The sequence below is a fragment of the Bombus affinis genome, chromosome 12 (assembly GCF_024516045.1).
Source record: "Bombus affinis isolate iyBomAffi1 chromosome 12, iyBomAffi1.2, whole genome shotgun sequence".
Lineage (NCBI taxonomy): Eukaryota > Metazoa > Arthropoda > Insecta > Hymenoptera > Apidae > Bombus > Bombus affinis.
The window spans coordinates 8,467,720-8,491,776 of record NC_066355.1 but is presented as its reverse complement, the minus strand read 5'-3'; the positions used below and the strand labels follow the sequence as shown (position 1 = coordinate 8,491,776).

The following is a 24,057-nucleotide window of genomic DNA, read 5'->3' as shown; positions in this document are numbered from 1 at the left end:
AGCGAGTCCCATCGAGGCCCCGAAGGAGAGTGGGTGGGCCTGACACTTGCGGCCTCAGAACGAAATCGACGGTCGAGCTTCGAATGGCGGGACAGAGAGAGAGAGAGAGAGAGAGAAAGAGCGAGAGCGGGGGCTGCGGTGTAAGAGTCGGGGCCCTGAGGGCCCCTCATTCGAGCTCTGCGCCGGGTGTAGGAGCGGAGAGGGGTTAGAGGGGGCAAAGGCACATTCCAAGGCAGAACGGCTGCCAGTGAAGGTGGAAGGCAAGAACAGTCTCTCACGATATTGCGCTCCGTTCCTATCCACCGTTGCTTCCTTTCTTCCATAGAGCCTCGTCGCTCGTTTTCACCCGTCCCCGTGGGACCGTCGTGTGATCGTGCCGAGCCGTGCCGTGCCGTGCTGTGCTGTGTGCCGTTGCGATGCTACACGAGACGCGACGCGATGCGAACCGTCTCTCGGAATCGAATTAACGAGAATACTGTTTCGCCGACACCAGCCAGAAGAGGAACGTGCATGTGATAAAGGTTTCGTGGTACTGTGCACCGGGGTCTACGGTATACGGTGGTCGTTTTTGGCGCCAGGCGTGCTTCAACGTTTCAAAAATGCGCACGCCTACTTACGTAGCGCGGTATTCCAGTGGGAAGAGCAAGGAACAGAGAGTTCGTTTCGAAAATAGATTTCTGCCTCGTGTTCAGATCCGTGCACCGATCGTCGGGCATGCGGAAGGAGCGTCACCGGGAGACAGTGATTGAGAGGATCCGGCAGACGGGAGCACTTGAATATTCGATCGCGCAGGTGAGCCGCAACTATCTCTTTCTTTTAGTACGAGTACGCGATGGATACTGGATTCGCAATTTGCTCGAGCTTTCCCGTGTAAACGAAACGGCCAGGGAATCCGAACATCGAAAAAATTTATCGAAAGTGGGAGGTATTCGCACGATTCGTTGGAGATTTTTTTCTTCTTGAAAGAATAACTTGCGTCTGTAACATTCGACAAGTCGTTTAAACTTTACGATGGTGCAAGTATCGATATCGGAAAATTTCGTGACGAAGTCGAAGCTGTTGACACAAGCGTTCCATTTATACGCGACGGTGAAACCGGTATTCGTAGCAAAAGGAGCAAGGCAGATAGCTTATCTGAATGTTAGAAATTAGCAGCTTCTAACCTTTAGATAAAGGCTATTGTAGATTTCATCAGCGATCTTTTATCTCTTCGAATCGAAATTATATTTTTGCCTTTCTGTTCCTTTTCTCTTTCGGCGAATAGAAGATCAAGCGAAAGCAATTTTCAGCCACTTGGCCACCTATCAATCGAGCACCATAACCTCCTTAGTTACATCAGCGTCAGGACATTTTACATATAAACACCGCGAGAAACTTTTTTGACGAGTCAGGCATTCCGTGAGAATCGTCTGGAACAGCGGGCAACTCGAGAGGAGGAGGAAAAGGGGATCGTTGGTTTTCTGCTTGAACGAAATTAAATCCACGTGCCGCGAAGTATTCCCATTCTTCGTTCGATCGAGAGATCGTCGAACGACAGAAAAACTTAACCGCGTCCGAGCAACGCCATCGGCATCGAACTTGACCATGGCCTTCAGAGCCTTTGCGCTCGTATAACGAGATACGAGGAATGTAAGTGGCCAAGAGTCCACCGGTTGGACTTACGAGAACTACGTCGAGCTGGTTACCTGCAACTAGATGCTCGATACCAAATATGCTTTAAGGTAGCGACCGATGTGATCGATTTTGCAGGTGAAGCGCAAGGGACCATTAGCCTAAGCAGATTTTCCTTTAAAGTAGACACAAGTCGATCTGCTTACTGTCACCGATAATGGTTTATAAGGAGACTAATAATAGGATGATTTCGTGTTGAATTTTTAATAACATGTCATCGATGTAAGATCCGATTTTCAACATTCGTGTACGCCACTGTTCATAAGTATTTGGATACTTTATGCAATTCGATCAGAAGGTTGATATTTTTTCATAATATACTTTTTCTCACTTATCTGTCTCGCGAGTTGCCCTTTAAAAATACTTTTCATCCGGCCTTGCTCGAACTCCTCGATCGATATTCCTATCGTTTTTTAAATATTCGAGGAAACGACAGAAACATAAAATCAGACAAGAAGACAGTTTTGACGTGAAACTGACTGACAAAATATTGGATTTTAAAATTGTTCCTCTATAAAAGACACGAAATGTCATCATCGTATCAAGAATTTCATTTGAAATATATTTGATAAGTTTGAAACAATTTTACATGTATAAATATACGTAGGAGATAGTATAGGTATATGGGTCTAGTTAAATTACGATGCTTTATCCTGACACGATGTTAAATTTATCTATCGTAATAATGACGACGATGATCCTTACATATACTTGCTCCATAGAACCTGTATGCCACGCGACATGTAACTCTTCTTTCGAGTGCAAGTTGTACATACACGAAATCGTTAATTGACACCTTGAGAAGAATACAGCGATAGTTGTCGATGGTAGTTATTATCGGAACTCGTAACAGTTTCTTAACAAGATAATATAGAACGAATTGTTGGGTAGAATTCTGTCGAATAAGTACAATGCCGAACCATTGAAAGCTACTCTTCACAACTCGAGAAGAATCGTCTAATATTCAGCGAGATATTTATATAAGTTGCTTGAAAGCTATTCGAGAAGTTTTAACGACGGAAGGCGCTAATAGGCTGCGAAAGTTTTCCGCATTTCCGCGTCCGGAACGGATGCGATATCCGCAGTTAGCATCGTTCCATTACTCGGATACCGCGTTACGTCGTAATTGGGAGATTCGTTAGTTTCTTAACTGATTGCCATCTTCTCACAGATAATCAACAAGTCGCGAACCTCTTGACTCTCTTTTTCGATCGATTCCATGACATTACAGCTACTGCACGATATCTGATCATAAAATTAGAACCACGTACAGAAGATTCACATGTCTGTTAGGTTGTTGGAAAAATACCCCAATACTTTTGAATAAAAAGAGCGAAAAGTATTGAAATTCGTAATTCGGTAGCCGCGGTCTGTGGATATTTTCAGAGAAGAAAATGCTTTTATTTCATGATCGTGAACACCGCGTACGCCAACTTCCACTGTTTTGTAATCCAAGACGATTTATCAAGTGGAACGGAGGCGGCTGTATGGAAACGAATCGGCTCCCGACGAGATGTGAGAAATGCGACTGATCCGCGAACGGTTCGTGATCGATCGCGATCGCGGAAACGAACGTGCCGCGGCGTATCTCTCGAGTTCTCAGATCCCTCGATAGACGATTAATCGATGAAAGCCCATTACGCCGTCGTTTCACCACTCGAATTTTCAACGATAATTAATTGTCCGTTGGTACGGATCGGTTCACGCAACTACGATCGTATTTTCAGGTATTACAATGTCCCAACCGCAATTAACTACCGACCTGGACGTTCCGGAAAGTCCGCAACACTCTTGCCAATGCTCCGCAATGAGTAGCATGGATTCCATGAGAACACAGAGGGACAGGGCGGAGAGGAGCGTGGGAAGTACAAGAATTTCTAACAACCAAGAACTCCCTAGGGGTTTAGAGGCACTTCAGAGTGCTTTCGAACCAATAAGAAGACTCGAAAGTCCGCTATCTCATCAAGAAAGCCAACAGATCAATTTAGAGAATACCAGGAATGTCGATATTTTGGAGCATCAGGCCGGCTTATCGCCGAATACGAGATCGATGGAAGGTCAAAGCGCGATTCTATCGAGACACGGTCACAATCTTTCCTGCAGTCCAAGGAACTTGGATCTTTCTCGAAACTTGGCGTTCGAGGCTGCGCGAAGAGTTCAGGAATCCGGCAACTTACAGGACAACCAACACAGCCTAACTTCCAGCCCTAGTCCTTTGTTGGAGTCTAGCTCGGCGTTGCTCGAGACGTCCGCGAAAGATCTGGACAAGCAGCTCGAGGATCACACAGGGTTATCGCAGAAAGCAGCCGCTTCGGGCAAAGATAAGCTGAAGAATATTCAGCAGGTTCTGAATCCTTATCAACACCATCATGAGCCGACGTCGCCGGAACGTAACGTCCACGGACACTTCCACGGTGATACCCACGCGCACGTGCACAAGCACGCCGACAATTTCCGAAGCACTACGAATTTGGACGTTGCAGATGGATTGATGGGATTTCAGCAGCACCAGCGACAACACACTCATCATCATCACGGGAACACCAAGGCAACGAACGTGACCCATCATCACGGTCCGGCAACCGTGCATCATCCGCATGGTCCGCAAGGAATAGCAGCGCACCATCATGCAAATCTGGCGCCAAGCTTAACCAGCCACGTTCACGGGAATTCTGGTCCTTTAAGTAGCCCCAATGCAAATCATGGAAGCCAAGCTGCAGCCGGAAATCCGAATACTCATCACCATTCGAATCCAATACCGACATCTACTACGATGGTACACAGAAACTCACCGACGAGTCATCATCGTCTCGGTGGTAGCACCGGCTTGACCAGTCACTACCCTTCAAACTCAGGTTTCTCCAGTGATCACCACGGCACTTCCAGTGCAATGAGCGGGGCTTCGTCGAATTCGAGCATGTTAAATCATGGCGGCTCGCCAGCGGTTCATCGACACGTGGTCAATGCGAATAGCAGTCTCTCGACTACGCCATTAGCTAGCCATCATCACGGTAGTTCATCGGGAAGTTTGACCGGACATTCGAGCGTAAATCATCATCACGTCAGCTCTGGCATATCCTGCGAGTCTTCTTCGTCGAACGCCAATACGAGAACGCACAGTCGCCTAGATCACGTCCACGATCATCATCACCATTTACAACAAGTGCATTCGTTGCATTCCAGCCACCCTGATACCAGACAAAGAGACAGAGCTCCGTCGAGCCTGGAGCATCATGGACATCATCACGCGCACATGCATGCTCATGGACATCAACACACGCAGAATAACGATACCAAAAATACGTCTCTTATCGGAGTCGACTCGATACAGGTATTCTTGTCAAATTTAGATTTGGAAATTAGAATTTAACCAGAAATAGTTATTATTATTCGCGTGTTTCTGCAAATTCAAATTTTTATATCTAATCTATCTAAGAAGCTAAATAGAATTCTGTTTCGGTTGTTGACTATTATATCTTAATAATTACTATATTTTAGACACAATTAGGTCATATAGGTCCAAATGCAACAACAGGGTAAAATCTAAATGTAGAAAATTCAATTTTCAGTGATTTCAAATTTTTAAGCAATTTAATATATTTTACCAAAATCTAACTATGTCTGTAGACGACAACGATCGTTAATCATTAGCGCGTTTAGCCATTGATGCAAAACTGTTACTCGCATGACTTCTATAACGTTTCATTACGCAATTTACTGGCGTGACAACAGTATGATAAATATAATTTAATTATTTACCAGTGACAAGCAACTTTGTTGCATGTACTTTGTAAATACAGTTTCGTGTCATTCGCAAAATCATTTCTGCCCTTTGAACTTCTTACACAATTTTCACATTTAAGGTTTCGGCTCCGTCGAAAAGTAAATGCCAATGTCACGTGGTGCAAACCGGTGGGAACAAGAGGGGGCAAGAGGGTGAAAGCGACGGAGGTGTTGAAGTGACATCAAGAACGCATCAACCTCCAGCGCTTCCTCCGCGGCCACCCCCTAGGCCAACTAGACGATACGAAACTGCGTCCGTCAATCAATGTAAGTATTTCCCTTATTTCATCTTGATAACAACTATAATCATTTGAAAGTGTATTCTTTCAAAACGCTGTAATAAATTGACGAGCTTTCTGAGGGAAAAATGTCTAATAACCTTCATCAGATTATTTGAATTCACGCAACTTGGAAATCCTCCTCTAATTAATTGGAAATATCCTCTCGAGTTCCTGTCCTTCTTCTCGTTACTCGGATCATTTTTCGTCGAGTCATTTAAATTCAATTAACTTGTAACTATGTGATGGATATATACAGGTGCCGTGTGTATTTTCTAGTGAAATAATTGACTTGCTACGAAATTTTTCTTCGTTTCGTAAATATGGAAATGACAAAGTTCTGCAAAAGCCACGATAATGATTAAAAAACTAGAAGTAAAGCTTCGAAAGCGAGTTAGTCGATTTAACGCATCGACTGATGAAGCCTTTTTCCAAAAAGCTGCTCAATTGTACCGTGGTACATAAGTAGCGAATATAAAGCGAAACACTTGAAGCAATATTCGAACACTGTATCTCTCGCAACACCGAATCAATATCTCTTCCACGTTGGCTTGCCAATTTGAATGGCGGATATACAATATCGCCTGTGTTCGAAACACTCTTCCCATCCCCGTTTGATTTCCGCTTAAAGCGAGCATGTCACGCAGTTGGACAGTATTTCCTGAAACTCGGTTGAAATTAGACGTAGACGGGGATGGTAGCCCGTAGCTCCACCCTTAGTCATCTCGCCTGACGATCGTCAGAATGTCTGCAGTATCAGCAGGATGACGAGCAAGACCGCATCTACCATCGTTGCTGTCCCCTTTATCAATAGCGGCCACGCGTTATCGACACCGGAACGCATCGTTGACCGATTCTACTTGCTTCGAGGAGCAACCCCCGTGGAATTTCGACCCTCGACCGCGTCGAGTCGCTCGAATCGTCACGGTATATCGACCAGTCGATGCTCGCAGCAACCGAGAACAGAAGCATCGTGACGAAGAATGCTGTGATTCGAACAACAGGATACTTTTGCCCTCTCTGCTATTAATCCAAGCTGGCTGGTGAATGGCCGCGCGAGGAATGTCATCTTGGATGTTCCTTCGAAGGAATCCCAAGCCTCAGCTTCGTTCCGAAATCACCACCACCACCTGTGGGACACCTCGGCCAACGTGCGGACCAACAGAGATCTCGTGGAGTGCCTCTCGAGTTGTTGTGCTCTCGCATTCGTTTCCAAGTATCCAGCCGAGAGTGTAAAGAGCAAGGAATAGCTGGAATTATACTAGCATCGATATATGATGTGTTGTCCAAAATATTTTCAAGAATCTGCCGCAAGAATAGGTCGAATGTCGACCCCACGGATATAAAAATAATTGACATTGGTGATCGTCGTACGCGAAGGTGAGACGATTAATGAGAAAGTGCAGGATGAAGAATTGACCTTGAGAAAAACATCCCCTCGTGGAGAAACTCGTGTGATGCGCAAACGTGATTCATTAACTATCGAGGAAGATAGCGTGCGTTGTAATTTCTTCTTAACGCAAGTTTATGCAATTTTTCTTTTTTTCTTCTTTGTGATTTAAACTCTAAATACATCGAAGAAATAACCGTGTAATAGTGCTGTAAATATTTAATAACGTTGGATGTTCGATGACGAAGGATACTGTGTCTGATACATGTTGGTTTGCAGAGACAAAAGAGTGACGAAAACATCCAAGGAACTTTGCCTTTAAAGTGCAAGTTGTAAAGAAGAAAATGGATGGATATCCAGTGCTGCAGGTAGTCCGGTGCCGACTTGGAATGGAAATGGAGATGGATAACCAGGGTTATCCATTCACAATGGCGGCACACTCGCATTCCCACTTGCCACATCTGACAAACCACGCGCACTTGCCGAGATCGCATTACCCTCACCCCTGCGGTATGCCGATTAACCCTTCTTGTTAATTTATCAATCGGCCCTCCAACCCCAGTCTGCACCACCGATCTACGTGCCCGCATAATCTGATATTAGCTGCTCCATTAAGCTACCTTTACAATGAGTCATTAAAGTAATCCATTCAAACATTCGTTTCTTTTTTGTAGAAGAAGAAACGCGCTTCTTACATGTTTCAAAGATATACTGTTTATTTATTATATTTTATTATATTATATTATAATATTTATTGTTGCAAGTAATTCGTTATAACAATTTATATCGCGAGCACATAACAAAATTAAGTTATCGACTTAATTAATTACGAAACTAAAGAGACGATGTTTGTAAGAATCGAAATACGCGATTAATTTCGAATTCCTGATACCTTGACTCGCGTCACGATCTTCAACTTCCCGGTTCCTTCGTCTATTAAATATTTCTAAATTATTTCCATGCGATATAAATTTTAAACGCACCGAAGTCTACTACATTTCCGAATAGGGAATGTGCATTTTCTAGCATCCACGTTCTATTTTTACCGGCGGGAAGATATGTTGCATAGCCTCGTGGAAGGTCACGTGGATAACAAAAGGTTGCCGTATAAATAGATATCGACAGGCTTCTTAATAAAACACGTTTGATTTTCTATAAGAGCTGACTCGATAAAAAGCTTTAAAATTCAATACATCGTAGATTAAGTAGTTTTAGAATTTCTAATATAATCAAGAATTCAGCTAGAGAGCAAACTTGGAAAGATTGCGTGGTTTGAACTGGGAGTAAAAAGTCGAAGGTATTTTATCCACAGAAAAGCTCGTCTGTTCAAAGAGCGTTTCGAGGAAAATCAGGGAACCAACCATTTCCTTTTACCCTTGAAACACATTGTGGTTGAATGCTGGCATTTAAATACCAGTCTCGCTCCGCTTACTCCGAAACCTACGATTCACCAGATCGTAACTCTAACAGTCCAGGTAGCAAAGGTACACTTTAAACAATTCAATCCTAAACCTTGGTTCGTATTCACGAAAAGTAGCAGGTATTCGGAGGAATCTGGTAAAACGGTTTTCCGTGATAGTTTCAATAGAAAGCACAACAAGCATGAAGCAAGGTTGCGCACATTCGATTCGAGAAAAACGATTTACGAATCATTGGGAACGAGATTTCGGTAAACCTTCTTTGACAAAGCTAAAGAGCAGCAGATTCCTAGAAAAAGAACGGTATTCCAATTCGTCTTTTGCTTTTCGAGTCTATTTGTTGAATTTCGACAATGGCCAGGTATGTCAAAACACGAGAATGGTTGCGTTGACCATTTCGTTATAGCAGAACTGCTGTATTCTCGGGAATTGCGTGGAACTGTGGGAATAACACTCTCTGGTTGAGAGGATCTTTTTATTTGGCGCCAGAGCCGCGTGATCTTCATAGATTTTATTCGTTGGCAGAAAAATAATTAGATTTTTAATTACAGAAGATGATCTCTTCACTTGTCTTCCGGATCTGCGCTACAGAAGGGCACAGTACCCTCCTTTGTTAATGGGAAACCTGATTAAAAAGTTCAGCTCTGTCGATTCTCTTTTGAGAGAGAAAAAGAGAGAGAGAAAAAGAAAGAGAAAGACTCCGCTATTGTCTCTGAAGCGACGTAGCGTCGACGCTCCCAACGCTCAACATTCATTGAAGGAATTTCCAATACAGCGTGGTCGGCTCAATTGAGAGTTTCGACGACAAGAGTTGAGCCCGACTGATTGAGAATGAAATACCTCGGCTACATATCGTAAAAAATAGCATCTGTGGGATAGGAGCGCCGCGGCGTGTGAAGACAATTTTGTAGGCTGTATTTTACTACAGTACTTCGTTATTCGCACTATTGCTCGGTACATTAACGCATTAACGCTCGAAAGAAATGAACATAATCATCGTCGGACAATCAATAATTTCCTTTTTCTAAAATATCCGTACAGCTAAAAGGGGAAGAGAATCAAGGTGATCTAAGGGGTAATCATTGACTAACAAGATTCGTAGAATTTCGCTCAAGGCACGTTTCCCATTGTACTCAGATCAAAGCTCCCGTTGTTGGGTTCTCACGCAAGGACAATCATTATCCCGTGAAAGAAGGAGCCAACGCGCGATGGGAATAAGTCTTGCAGGACCTTTCGACTGAAAAGGGTCGATAGTCGTACAAAAGATTCCGCTTAGCCACCGAAAGATATCCTTCCAGCTATTACGTGTTTCTTAGAGGCATCCTTTGAAGCGATCGTGGCGGAAAGATTCGACGTGAAATATTACGACCGTCGTCTTAACACTTTCTCGTTTTTTCCTTTTTTTCTTTTTCAAAGACGAAAATATTCGAAGCGTTTCATTGAGGATTTTCGAAGCATACCATTCCGGTCCCCTTTTACCGAATACTCCTTTCCCCTTTTAATTCCTCGCCTATCGCTACCATACTATCAGTCCTGTGACCGATTTTAATTTTACAGGCCACACGGGGGAAGGTGGTTGCTGCAAGAAGTACGTTGTCCTTTGTTGCCTTTGTGGTGGGTTGAGCGCTGCGGTCGGTAGTCTCTTTTTGGCGGTACACGCGGTCCTTTCAGCCCACACGGCCAGTTTAGCTCTCTTTGAGACTGTACCATCTTACATTCCTGGCATAATGGTAAGAGGCAAAGATCGGAGTCTATCAACCGATCTCCCTTTAACGAGACCGCGTACGGAAACAATGAAGACACAAGGTATTTAAACTACTGCAAATGATCACCTGCATTTCGTATTAATTTCCAGTTAATTCTAATGGGTCTATTCACGATGCTACTCGCCAGACGGAAGCACAGATACGGACTTTTGGTAAGCACGCGGTGATAATTCTATCGGGCTGTTATCAATGACCAGTTAATACGATCGTTGGTACCTATTGCTGTAAATGAATTTTCCTCCATTTTATATCACTTTTTACATTTTTCTATTAGATCTGCTCTTTTAATTCCGCACATGATCAACACTATAGATTGCAAGGCAGAAAGATACGATGATCTTATAACATTGTTCTTTGAAGACATCTTGGAATTTACTTCTATTTATAAATAGGATCCTTGTGATAGATTAACTTACGCAGATGAGAATCATATGAATATCTGATAGCCACAAATTCCACTGCTTCGAACTTAACCCAATCGTAAACTACGTTACTTATGGGATGGCTTAATCAAAATAATATCGTCTCACCTATATAATCCTTTCTTAAAACGCTAATATTTTGTAGATGAAAGTCTGTGGATCTGTTGGAGTGGTATGTGCGTTGGTATGCGTGTTGGTCACCGTAACGACGACAGTGATACACATGTCCCGGCTGCAAGGTCTTCGAAAATGCGTTTATACCGTGAAAGCGAGGTAGGTATATTCGTCTATTTTTACATGCCGGCGAGATCGATAGTTTCCATTCGATAATTATCACGACAGGTCGTGCACGTGTTACGGGGCGCCAGAAGGAGATCCCGGAGTTCTCTTCGAAGGCACTCCCCACTGCGAGGCGGTCCACGGCGCCCTACACGCCTGTCTCAGGGCTCTGTTTGGAGTTTCGGTCGCTGGAATCTTAGCTTGCATATTCTCGTGCATGCTGGTGTACCAGTTGCTAAGTCACGAAAAGAAGAAAATGTACTGGGAGCAGTTGGAACTGAGATGCAGATCTCTGTACGGCCAAGGAGGCACCGTGGGACCGACGACTGGTTCCTGCGGATGTTGCAACGATTGCGGCGGTGCTAGTCCTTGGTGGGCGCAGACCCCTGGAAATCTCTACACGCCGAATCCCGATTTGGCGCCATCCAGGTTCGTATACTCGAAAAATCGTATTCTGAGAAAGTCGGGAGTATAATCAAATCCGGAGAGTCGAAGAACGATACAATCCTGAATCAGTGTCATTAATATCAGTGGTTTTATGGGGCATTTCCAAATTCACAGCATATCTGTTCCACTTTAAATTTATATTAGATAGGATTTATATTAGAAAACTGACGAAACAACGATACGTAATTATTATACGTTTACTTATCATTGTAATTCTTGTGTTTATATGTTGCATATATATGTTGCATATATATTGCAACATATATTGGGTCGCAAATCTTGCACGAATATAACATTTTGATCGAGTAATTGATTCTTTGATGTTCTCGTGCTTTAGATAAACGTCACGTTTGGTACGAAACCAGTGAATGTGCCAATAATTACGAACCTACAATGTACCAATATTTGTTATGAAATTACATTCGAAATATTAATCGATCTAACCTTGAAAACGTAACGCGTTTTATTGACTCGATGTCAAACCATCGGACGACACCGTTGAGTGAATTAACGTCGTTTAAATTGTCTTCGTAAAACTACACATAATAATAGCACACGTGACGAGGACTGTTACGGAATCGTTACGAATTCAATACCGGCACGTGGTGGCCGATGAGCTTTATTGAGAAATTATTGATGCGATTCAAACGCGCACGGTGCATTTGCCTGCGAGCGTAATGATACATATTCAATAGATTTCATTCACGAATGTCACGAATATCGGTAGCGGAGTGCAATAAACCCGTAAACGAGGCAACGCTCCCTTCAGGCTCCCAGGACACATTGTATTCTGTTAATCCGCTAATGTATGGCATTAATTAAGCTGGGATTCCATTCTGTTCTTCTGACATTTAGAGGAGGGATTCCTCCGTTTCAGAAATAAATTATGACGAACGACGAGTCGTTCTTTGAAGTTCGCTTTCGGCTAAATTAACAACGAAAAATTCCGATCGTGCCTTCTAATTAATCCGCCGGCCATTGTAACATATTCTACGAAATATCCAGCTTTATGGAAAAAGAAATTCCAACGCGTAGAAGATACGTCCGGTGTGCTTGAAATTCGTTTCTTTCGCGATAAGATAATGAAGTCGATACGATGTTAATTGTCGCAGTAGATTCAAAGGTCGTTCCTTTTACCTTGCAGAAGATGGCGACTACCTTGGTCTAGATCCAGAGGGCCAGCACCGAGTCCAGACTCGAATTATGGCTTTCACACTCAGACCAGACAAACCGAGGCCAACGTGGAAAACACGAATGGCCCCTATAGCGTTCTTAATTCTCAATCGAGTGGCCCTTACTCTGTATTAAACACGCAGAACGGCCCGTACACTCCTAGTACGGCTTCTTACAGTGTTTTAGAGACTCCAGTGCCATTATGGGGTCCTCCGCCACCTTATAGCGACCCTAACAGCCCAGCTCGGCGACCACAAGTTGCGGAACAAAGGCCCAGAATTGCCAAACGGATAGAGAACTTCGAGAACAACGAAGGTGAGCAATTAGATGTTTATTAAAGATTGAAGTTCGAAGAAAGAAATACGCTCGATAATCGTAGGAGTATGAATTCGTGTGGCTGAATAACGGAGAATTGAGCGAACTTTTATATTACTATATCGATAATGAGAAGGAAGCTTTCGTTTAGTCCGCGAGGAAAATTAAATTGTTTCGCCGTTTTCTTTCTACTTCGTTGTGAAAACCGTTGTTTCAACTTCTTTGGTTTTACTTTCACGAGTACAGATCTGATATAAAATCACCATTTTCACAGATCACAGATCACGATCTGCGAAACGGCCATCGGATAACTACGAAAACGCCGAAGAAATCTCGAACAGCACCGATCCAGAGGGAGGAAACGAGGGCACTATGAAAGGCAGACGAACCAGGAAGCCTCTGAAGGGCGTAGAGAACAATGCGTTCCAGCAGGAAGCAAATCCTGGACCAAAACAGTCGGAAAGTGAACTGTACTTCGGTGATGTGTCCTCGTGTTGCGGGCCTGAGAGTAGTTTCTACGATTTGGCCGTAGAGAAAGAAGGTATATAACGACACTCTGAAGATTGAACAATTGGAAGGGAACTAAGATAGCTCGCCACTCATTGCCACTGATCATTCACCCCGATTTTCATAGGTACGGAGCATTCAGAGGGCGTGGACTACTTGGCAGCTCGTCTAGGTAAACGACAGCTGTCAAAGAGATCCAGAATGCCTCTGCCACTGCCATCGGACGGTGGTGACATACCATCCGACAATTACGCGAACAGTGAGGAGCCCAGAAGCGCCAGAGGACCTTTTCTAGCGCCTGATGCGCAATACGAGGTGATTCAACAAGGCCGATACTCTTACTACACGTCGAAGGACGACGAGCAGCTTCAAGAAGGTCCAGCGACTTCTGGATACTTCAGGGAGGAGGAGACTGAAAGGGGAAGGGATTACAGGGATTACAGAAGCAGTCAGGAAGAAGAAACACCTCAGTGTTGCTTGAGTGATTCGACGACGTTGGACTCGGGTTGGCAAAGTGGCGAACAACAACAGTCCGACGACAACGTTAGACCGGTTAACGTGTGATCGCGTTTATCGTTAGACCAATAACGAGATAGTTGTCGAGAAACAGTAGTATTATATTAAGTGGTAAACGATGTAAGGGGAGAGCAAAGACCGGAACCTCGATTCAGTACAACTTGATGCTTTGATACGTAGGAGAAGGAATCGCTGAGGGAACCGTGGTCGTCCCCGTAGTCTGTTGTTTCGTATTTACCGTGAAGATCTTGCGAGTTCAGCACTCGATCTACGAACTATTCCGTGTGAACTAGATAGGAAATTGTCAATGTAGAATACAAAGATGGTGATACGAGTGCAAATCTATGATTACCATATTCGTAATAGAACCTAAGTGATGTGATTTGTGGCACGATAGTATAAGTAAACCTTAACCGTTAGAGCGTAAGTGAATGAGAAATGCCCGCGTCGGATTACGCTTTTTCCAGCGATCCACGCACTATTACAAGTCTGAAGAAGGATCACGAAGAGTAAACTCTACGTCAGAGTACGCTATATGTGAGAAATTCTACGTAACGATGTATTTTTATTAATTAAACGATGTCGCCCATGTTGTTCGTAATATTAATCGCTAATGTATGTTGGAAACGATCGTATATATATATATAAAGAAAAAGAGAAAAAGAGAGAGAGGAAGAAAAAGGGAGGAGAGATTAGTCTCATAGATAATATGCCAAAGAAAAGGTCTCTAGAGAAGGTGAAAATATGAATGAAAAGAAAGGGATACATTTTCCAAAGTTCTGTTTTGTAAAATTTACCCCTCGACGGAGACTTTTACTTTGGCGATTCGTTAGAAACGTCCATGTACAAACGTGTGCTTTACTCTTGCCAATATCTCGCTAGACGTCAGCTCGATTTAGCACTTAGACGTTGATTGTCGCAAAAATGTTTACCATTCGATAATAAGTTCAAAATTGGGCACGTTAAGCTCACCATGAATTCTCGGCCACTGCCATTCGAACGTTCAATTCCATTCTCAATACCATATAAGGATGAGAGAAGATGTTTTCGCACGTCCATAATTTCGCACGAAGTCTGAGTTTTACGAATCTATATATACACTCGGAATTTTACGATTCTTTTAAGGAAGATATTTATCACGCGTCGTAGTATACGAATAAACGAGCAACCGTGCTCGTGGTCTGTGTTAGCTTCGTCGAGCTTTTTACGTTGTAGGGCCGCATTCGCTTTCGAACATACAATCCTAGTGGACCAAGAACGATATAGAGAAGAAGATTGATCTTACCGACGATGAGTGAATATTACAAATTAGAAGTAAAGTCTATCGCCGTTAACAGCCGTTCGTTAGGTAGCACATAAAAACAGATGCATATTTTATAATCGACATTCGAGAACGAAAGAGACAAGGCCAGCTTAGGCGAGTAGTTTAACGTTGTTTACTCGATAAAGTGTACCTTAAGAGCGATACGTAGCAAGTCCGATACATTGTCGAACGATGTAACTAACAATGATTAAGAATAAAGCTTTGTTTTGTAAAGAAACCACGTGTCGCTCGATGAATTATACGTATTCTTTCGAGCAATGAACCGAAAAAACGAAAACAATTAGAAATTAATATGCAAAACGTCCTTTCGCCTTTCATCGAGCTTCGTTCGTAACCTGTACCTAAAAAGCTACATTTAAAGAGCTATAGAAAAGGATGGCTGCTGTTTTTCCATCAACTTGAGTAAACAAATAAAAACCAACTGAGAATCAATGGAGATCGAGTGAGTTTTTGGAAAGTCCTACAAATTCATAGTCAACTAATTTAAATTCTGCGATAATTTTAGTATTTTCGTAAGTTAAAATGAAAAGATTGACACAATACGTAACATTACGTGAAACGTGGCTTTGCCAGCAACGTGCCATACAGACTTTGGAAATAACTGTTATTTTTGGTTGCTGATTTCATCGGTTGGTCCATCGATGAAAGAAACGGATACGAACACGACACTGACTGTCCCCAGGTCAGTGATTTTATCGCAACCGATATGTCACTGAAACACGCCCAGGTAAGCATTTAACGAGGAATGCGGGATCTATAACGAGCACCGCTATTGTCAGCAATTTTCTTAGTGAACTCCCGCGCTCCGTGCACGTTGGCTAATATCAGATTATGAGATTTCGCAACAGACAGCACGATCGTTGAACTTTCGCAATAACGTGTGCAGCGCGCACACACGAGAACCCACACCATTGTACGTAACATTAATTTCACATAATCTAGATTGATCGTTCGACGGCATAGAAACGAATCTATACAGCTTACCAGCATTTGTATATACTTAGATATATTCAAGTTCAACCGACCACGACAATGAATGAACACGAGATTAGAAATAGAATATCTTGATTAGTGCAACACGCACGAGAATTATTCCCGATTCTGAATCATATCGGAGAAAATCTGTCACGGAAGAAGGATTCGTTTATCATTTCCTTGCATCTACACTTGCATCTACCCGTTAAGTAGACGGACACTTTCATAGATCTGTGGTAACAGCATACAAACTTGAACAAATTGCGTACGATTAATGGTAAATTAATAAGCAAAGATTAGATGTTGGTTTTTCGAAGTTTATACATAATTTTGCAATTAAGCTACACATCCTGTCAGAACTAAACAGGTGTTTTTATACTCTTTGTTGTTAGCGTAGATCAATTACCAGAAATAACAAAATTTGCAGAGTTTCCATTAGAACGTTCCACATAATTCGAGAACAATGCAATCTTCTTGAAAAGCGTGTCCATATTCTCGAGATTCTATCTAGCTGAGTTGAGAATTGTTTGATGCTGTAAGCTGAATCATTTAATTAGCAGAGGTAAAGGAACGTGGCGATTGAAGTTAATAAATCGCAATTAAAGTGTTTTCTAGGTTCGCGTCTTGCCCGATACGATCTTTCAGAATGAAAACACGCTATAAATGGCTACCGTTCTTTAACCGTAGCCATTCGAGCGTTTGAATCATCCGTGCTGTGTCGCAATAGTTAAGAACTTCGCATTTAACAATCCGTATCTATGGAGTTTAACTAATTAATGAAACCGTCAATGAAGAAAATTGGCAGTAGTCGTTGCGTGAAACTTTATTGCATCAGCTGGATATATAGCGCGTGATAATCATTAAAATTGTGATATCAAACAGATCATGCTACTAATCTACACTGTAGTAATCGTATAAATGCAAAGATACAATGGCTCACTTATGGAAACCTTTCATGAACATAAAGATCATAGATGAAAAATACGACGAGTCACATTTCCTGTCACTCATGAAAGAACAATTTCTAAATTCAATACCATTTCCATTTGATCTTTGGATAAAATATATATTTCCGTCAATTTAAAAAATAGTAAAAATATTAATCAAGATCAACCAACATGCATAACAAGTAGACTAATATTATTCGTTTCTTACAAAACATTGTTCATCGCCAATTTTCAAACGGCTCATGCGCCTTCCACCTTCGAATCTGTCAGGTTATTTGTTACAAATGATTAAAAGTTGTTTGGTTACTGGCAAACATTGTCGACAGCGAAATTTTGTTCCTGTTACCTACGACCATCGTCAATTTTTATCCACATACTACAATAATACCGAACATGCGTGAGTCATTGTACTTGCATACGTTCTGAGATCGAAGATTACGCGTAAACTATTATATTACAAGGAATATTGATATTCAAAATTGCTATCGGTATTAAATATCGTAATTCGCAATTTAATTGTCTCTGTTATTTTCGTTTTAAGAACAGGATCCCTCGACGACGCGATGCGCTGCCTGATTCGCCAGAAATCTTTCTACTCTTTCCCTGAATTCCCTGCTGGACTCTGGCAGTGGTAACCTTGGTCCCGAATTCCTCAGGCTGTGCAACGTTGTTAAATTTTGCAATCTTTCGGACAGTCTTCGATCGTGATCCAAAATGTCCGGTCTTGGAGCTGGTTTTCTCTTACCCGCTGCTGTTTCTTCCAATTTTTTGTCTCCAGCTGTTCCATTCACGTAGCTGCTTTCTGGCAACCGATTCATCATCCCTCGCAACGCTATTCTAGCGCTCAGCGCAGACCAAAATGCTTCGAGGAGAGACGCCACCAACACGTTCACTGTTAGTAAGATCGTAGTATGCGAGGACTGATGGTGATCTCTGTACAAGAATGACATCATTCTGCTCTTGATCGTTTCCAAGGATTCTTCGGTAACGTTATCCGAATCTTGCGAATTCTCTTCGTCTTTAGAATCACTGTTGGCGAACGATCTACTAGGACTTTCGGTCTCACCTTCCTCAGGACCAATCGTCGAAGTTCTCAAGATGTACCCAGATATGTTGGACATGTTATCAAATACAATGCCAGGCATGGGAGAGTAGAGACGAATCTTCGGAGATTGATCATAGATTCTGCTGAGATTGAAATTGTCTTCGCTGAGTGACATCGTCTCGTTTAACAGAGTGTCGTTCTTTAGGTCAGAATGATCTCGCGGCTGCTCGAGAATTCTTTCCAGCGACCACAGAGAGCTTCTACTCTCCGCGGCGGCCGCGATGTCGAACACTGTGGCGATGAAGCAGAGGATCGCTGCTATCAAGGAGAACAGACTTCCGTAAAAGAAGATAGCGATGTTTCTATCGATGTACCACCTTCTCCAGGCGAGTAGACCGGTCACGAAAGGAACCAAACACGCGACCGATAAGATTGGACCTTGAAGAGATAAGGCCAAGCTGCCTAGTAGAAGGGAAAGTGCACCCAGACCAAAATGCACGAAGGACAAACCTCCCACGGTCGATGCCGAATAACGTCGTTCGGATGGGTACAGAGAAGACAAAGCTGGCTTCGTTTTCACCTTTATCACATACACGTTTTCCATCATTGTTCGCTCGACGAATTTTATGCAAACGATTTTTTATTACAAACCAGGACTGAGACCATTCACGTTAGAAAAGTTATCACACAAAACTTCTCGATAGGGTTAGTGAAAATTCGGTTGTATCTGCCATGGTGACCCATGGCCGATGACACTGTATTTCCCAGACGTGAATATGTACTACGATATTAACCTGGATACCTCGAACGGAAATTGCTTTGTACTTCCTGCTGTTTCGGAACCAAAGGCACTTGACCGTGAACGAAATATGTATACCGACTGTTACGAAGACACGAAAGAGATATCAATGGTGTTTGAAAGGCAAAGCTCTGAAAGACGGCACACGGATCAGACGAACGTTCATAGCGAAGATTGCTGCTTGTTTCGCTATCTTAACTCGCAATCGTGGTCGTTGGATGACTGCAACTCAGAATTGCTGAAACGTTAATTCGGTCGAAATCGACGACGATTTCCGTACGGGTAGAAGCAAGCAGCCGGTCAATTATGCTAAACGCTTGAATTTCATTGAAATCTTCGTCGCAGCGTCGCGTGAATTTCTTCCTGGCTGTCGACCAACACCGCGAATACGCTTGTGCAATTCGTTTCGAACAATGGAACGAGGACGAAAACTCAGGGAGAAGGAAGAGCCACACAACCGCGACTGTATCCAATAAGCGTGAACGCGAAACGGTAAATAGGTTTAACAACCTGACGCGTCGTCGTTGCTACAACTTTTTTTTTTCTCATACGTCTATGGTGGTAATGCGAACATTACGCAATAGCAGTTGACTACGAAGCGATGCAATTATCTCGTTGCACGCGCGTATCGGCGTTCTCTGGCTCGGCTTTTCTCAGACACCGTTTTCACCGATTTCTTGCCTCTTTGTGCCAGCCGCTCTGGATTTTCGATCTCATGGGAAATCACTGATCCAGTTTCCATGCACGAGAACTGTCTACTCTGTCGCCGATCACGAGCGATCAATAAAATCGTTCTCTCGATCGTTCTTCGGACTTAGATCAGCCTTCTCGTTGACTTCTTTCGACCGGTTGTCTGTCGATTAATTGAGACCATTCGTCCACACGATGAATGGAGTAATTAACGTAATTAACATGATCGGAAAGCGAGACAGCGACTGATCCTTTTCAGACGATTATTTCCAATCGAATAGCTGCTCCTTTCGCTTAACGTCTCACTGAATGTTAACGAAACACGCATTTCCTTCACTTTACGAATTTTACTTGAACGCGTGTAAGTCCAACATTTAATTATAAGAGTTTGTCGATTTGAAAAGTTGAGGGCAGAATTCACGAGGGCAGATGATTGTCCGCGAAAGACACCTCGGTAGAGACTGAGCTGCGAACGAAGACTAGTTCGTGTTAAAATTACTATGAGATCCTGAACGGACCTCCCACGCGGTCGGTTTCCAGTGAAAGGGACAACAGAGAACGACGGATAGATGAACCTTCGCGTTGTTTTAAGCCTTCTTCACACCACTTTCCACGCTCGTAAAACGATGTCACGCTTGCAGACAAAAAATGCATTTATCATATCTTGTTTCTTTATATAAAAAGTCGTATGTTAAATAGTGTCAAGGCTCAGGATCAAATACCTCGTCATTTTCTATTTTACAGGCAACTTGGTGAGAGTAAGTACATCCTGGAATCTACATGAAGGACTTACGCTAACCTTTACTCTTCACCATAGAAATACACGGGCTTGGCAGCCGACCTTTTCTCCCAAGCTCAATAGGCCCGCACGCTATTAATAATATTGATCAATCCAATTTGACAATGATAGTACCGAGTCACTTTAATATTTTTTGCGAATGGTATTTTCTTAATAATGCTTCATTGAACTTAGCATTTAAAATGATAACGATATCAAATTATCGAAATAGTATTCGTTTTGTCGACCGTTCAAGGAGAGACGCGATCTCAAGGAAGCGCGACAACGGGAGTCGTAAATTCCCGTTACGATTTTACAATCGACGCCACGAAATTGATCGATCTCCTATTTCGTTTAAGATAATAGAGGTAGTTTAATGAGTATAATGCTTGATTAACAGTTCGAAGATACTATATATTTCCAACAACATTGTAGAGAAGATAGTTACGCTGGTGCGTAAGGTATAAGTTAAGTAGGTGAATGTTTGAAGGGTGGAAACTCGATAAACAGATGTTGACTGTTCTAAAGTCGAAGAACCAGTGAACTCCGTTAACGATGCGAAGGAAAGCTCTTGCTCGGTGGTGATCGCCCTACCACCGGTCGCTTGCGGGTGGAATAACGGGAAACATGAGAAAACCTATGTTTCCCCAATTTTTATCCGATGGAGCAATAACTGTAAGGAACCTGTTGACTCTAAGATCTTTTATGGCACTTAACGACCTTAACAGTAAATCAGAAAGCCTCGTTTTATGCCAGTTCCTTAGGATTACTGCAATTCGCTTAATTCTATGTGCCCAACTGGTGACCGCCTCGAACGTAAAGAGTCGTCGGAGGTAACAATATGTGTGATCAAAGGTCGATGTAGATAACGAAGAAATGTTGACTGAATCAATGTAGCGAACCCAGTGCAGAGATTTTGACTGTTCTGTTGTAGTCGTAGAACCAGTGAAGTTTGGTGACGGTACTGTCGCAAGGTGTTGGTTGCTCGACCATCAGTCGTTCGCGGGTGAAAATCCTGGGAAACATGGGAAAATTCATGTTTTCTCACATTTTATCCGATGGAGTTACATTACATCATCCATAAAGTTACATTTTGGCTCGAAGGTGTTCTATACCACTTAACGGTCTTAACGGTCAAATCGAAATGCTTAGTTTTACAGTATTTCCTTATGATTATTACGGTCCAACTAATTAGACTGACGTAGCGAGTGGCCGTATTGACCGAGGGCTAGTCGAAGAGTCACCGGACGAAATAGTATTTTATAAAATATATCTTAACATCTTGCAACAATGTTAATATCGTTAATAAACGAAATTAAAAAAATATTGACAATATTATAAAACATATAAAAATAAATCGTACGAAATGTTACTTTGTAAAGTGTTACAAAAACAATTGACAATATCATCGATCATGCACGAGCGTTTTTAGAATAATCTAAAAGTAATTTCGTTACACACGTGTTATCTCGAAAAAACGGTTTGGCCTAGGAAGAAATTTTTCATCGACGCTAGTTTACAGCGTTTCATGCGAAAACAATTCCCATCAACAGGGATTAATTAATTTGATCGCGCTGTTTTACCAGAGCGACTAAAAGAAAGGTCAACAGAGATCATTACGATCTGACGGCAGACTATCTTTAAAATATTTCAGATACGTTCTGTACTTTATTCTTCAAGCTTCTACAAACAATCGAGCAGTTTCATAATAAATAGCGCGTCGATGGGTGAACATCAAAGTGGCAGCGGGGAAAGGTTCGATGATTCATAGCGTATTCGAAAAGAGCGACAAAAGAGGAACAAAAATGACACGTGCCGAAACGTGTCCCGTGAATAACTAGGCACGTGTATACCTCTGTTTTCCAAATCAATTTCTAAAGATATCCTCGCGGACAATTTTAATGCCCTTTACTGACTCATGCATTGATAATGTTCGTTGCACGTTTAACCTTTAGGTAAATGCATAATTTTTCCAAATGTAATAAACTCGTTTGAGAATGAAATTACAAACATGATATTCCTTAAGAAAAAGAAGAAAGTAAGAAAGTAATTTTCGTATATGTACAGTGCATACATACGACGCATATCGATTATTCGACAACCGGAGAATTGAGAAAAAGTCATGAATCGAAAGAACTGTGTAACTTTTTAATAGATTCGATTTAAAACATTGGCTGTGGAACTTTTTCAGAAAACGTTCTCACATTATAAAAGTCGTGGAAAATAAAAGTTTTAACTTGAATAGAACTTATAAGATACAAAGTTAAACATTTTTCTGTAACGGTGACGATGCTGTTGCAAAGGAAAAATCGGTGGTGATGGAAATCCTGGGGAACCTGTGATGACCCATGTTTCCCCAAATTCTATCTGATGGAGCAATAACCATAAGGAACCTCTTGACTGGTAGGTGTTGTATACCACTTAACGGCCTTAACGGTAAATCAAAAAGCTTCGTTTTATGACAATACCTTAGGTTAATTGCAATCCGCTTAATTCTATGCGCACGCCTCGAACGTAAAGAGTCACCGGAAGTAACACAGATATTTTCTTACAACGAAGTATACAAGTTCGAACGAAAGAATTTCTTTTAAACGCGAAAGATGGCTATTTATTTCGATCGATGGAAAAAGATTTTTATAAAACAGAAGTATGTAAATCTGGTACTTATCGCAAGAAAGGGAAAAAGTTCACTTTCTCGATCTTCCGGAACAGAATTCTTCTGTCATTGATAAATCATTCGAGCGGAAATTTTGCTACGCTTTCCTGCAAACTGATCGCAATTCCCCGGAGAATAACGACGAATTACCGCTTAATAGAGGTGAAAAGAAACACGTTCGAATCGATTCCCAAGAAAATACACCTGTCGTATGACCGGACTATGGTATATTCACTTTCTTGTCATTTATTAAAACGAAACTATATTAACGATGAGGCACATCATTAGAAAAAAAAGTGGGTGTCGTATTATCGATACTTTTCCTGTCCTCGATTCATAATATAGGACGAACATTATCCTCGTGTTCTAGCACATTCTCCCAAGCATTTTTACCCTAACTACTTTGAAAGAACTAATTCCATTCGTTGGAGCATGAAAGCAATAACTTCTTGCGAAAAGTAAACGTTATTACATAATAGCGAATCGATGATCCGCGTAGTCGCGCATTTACCCGGCGTTAAAGTCTCCGCGCACGTAATTTCTCCAAAAACTTGCGCCCAGACGCGTCTAAGATACAGTCGGAATTTTAACACGTCGGTTTCCTCCCTATTCCTTGAAATGACTTTTCGGCCGTTAACATGACGCTCGGTAGTACGTATGAGCTAACAGTGTATTTGGTGCATGAAGAGTGAAAGATAAAGAGCGTGTTTGTGAGCGATACGCGTTTGTGTTGGAGCAGCTGTTACGATTGGGGCACGCGTCTCAACGGTCGCAGCAGCTGCCCAGAAAATTATCTATAGTAACCTCGGCTGAAGTTCTCTCATGATGTTCACGTGATGAATTCGCCGTATGTCTTATATACGTTTACAACAAATATT

At 42.2% G+C, this 24,057-nt stretch overlaps 2 protein-coding genes across 3 annotated transcripts; one reads left to right on the top strand and one right to left on the bottom strand.

Annotated features, from left to right (window-relative positions):
- The first annotated feature begins 218 nt into the window (after nt 1-218).
- On the top strand, nt 219-15,506 carry LOC126922676 (uncharacterized). 2 transcript variants are annotated; one of them, XM_050735468.1, is made up of 10 exons: nt 219-792; nt 3,399-5,002; nt 5,535-5,721; nt 10,098-10,270; nt 10,396-10,458; nt 10,874-11,001; nt 11,071-11,436; nt 12,599-12,942; nt 13,217-13,483; nt 13,577-15,506. In XM_050735468.1, exons 2-10 carry the CDS (start codon nt 3,407-3,409, stop codon nt 14,011-14,013), a joined length of 3,561 nt encoding a protein of 1,186 aa, XP_050591425.1. In that variant the 5' UTR covers nt 219-792; nt 3,399-3,406; the 3' UTR covers nt 14,014-15,506. The 2 variants fall into 2 exon arrangements, with proteins under 2 accessions (XP_050591425.1, XP_050591426.1); XM_050735469.1 differs by lacking the exon at nt 219-792 and adding an exon at nt 838-925.
- A 1,563-nt stretch (nt 15,507-17,069) lies between these two features.
- Nucleotides 17,070-22,640, bottom strand: LOC126922719 (uncharacterized). The gene has a single exon (XM_050735577.1). It carries the CDS (start codon nt 18,861-18,863, stop codon nt 17,748-17,750), a length of 1,116 nt encoding a protein of 371 aa, XP_050591534.1. The 5' UTR covers nt 18,864-22,640; the 3' UTR covers nt 17,070-17,747.
- Nucleotides 22,641-24,057: the final 1,417 nt, after the last annotated feature.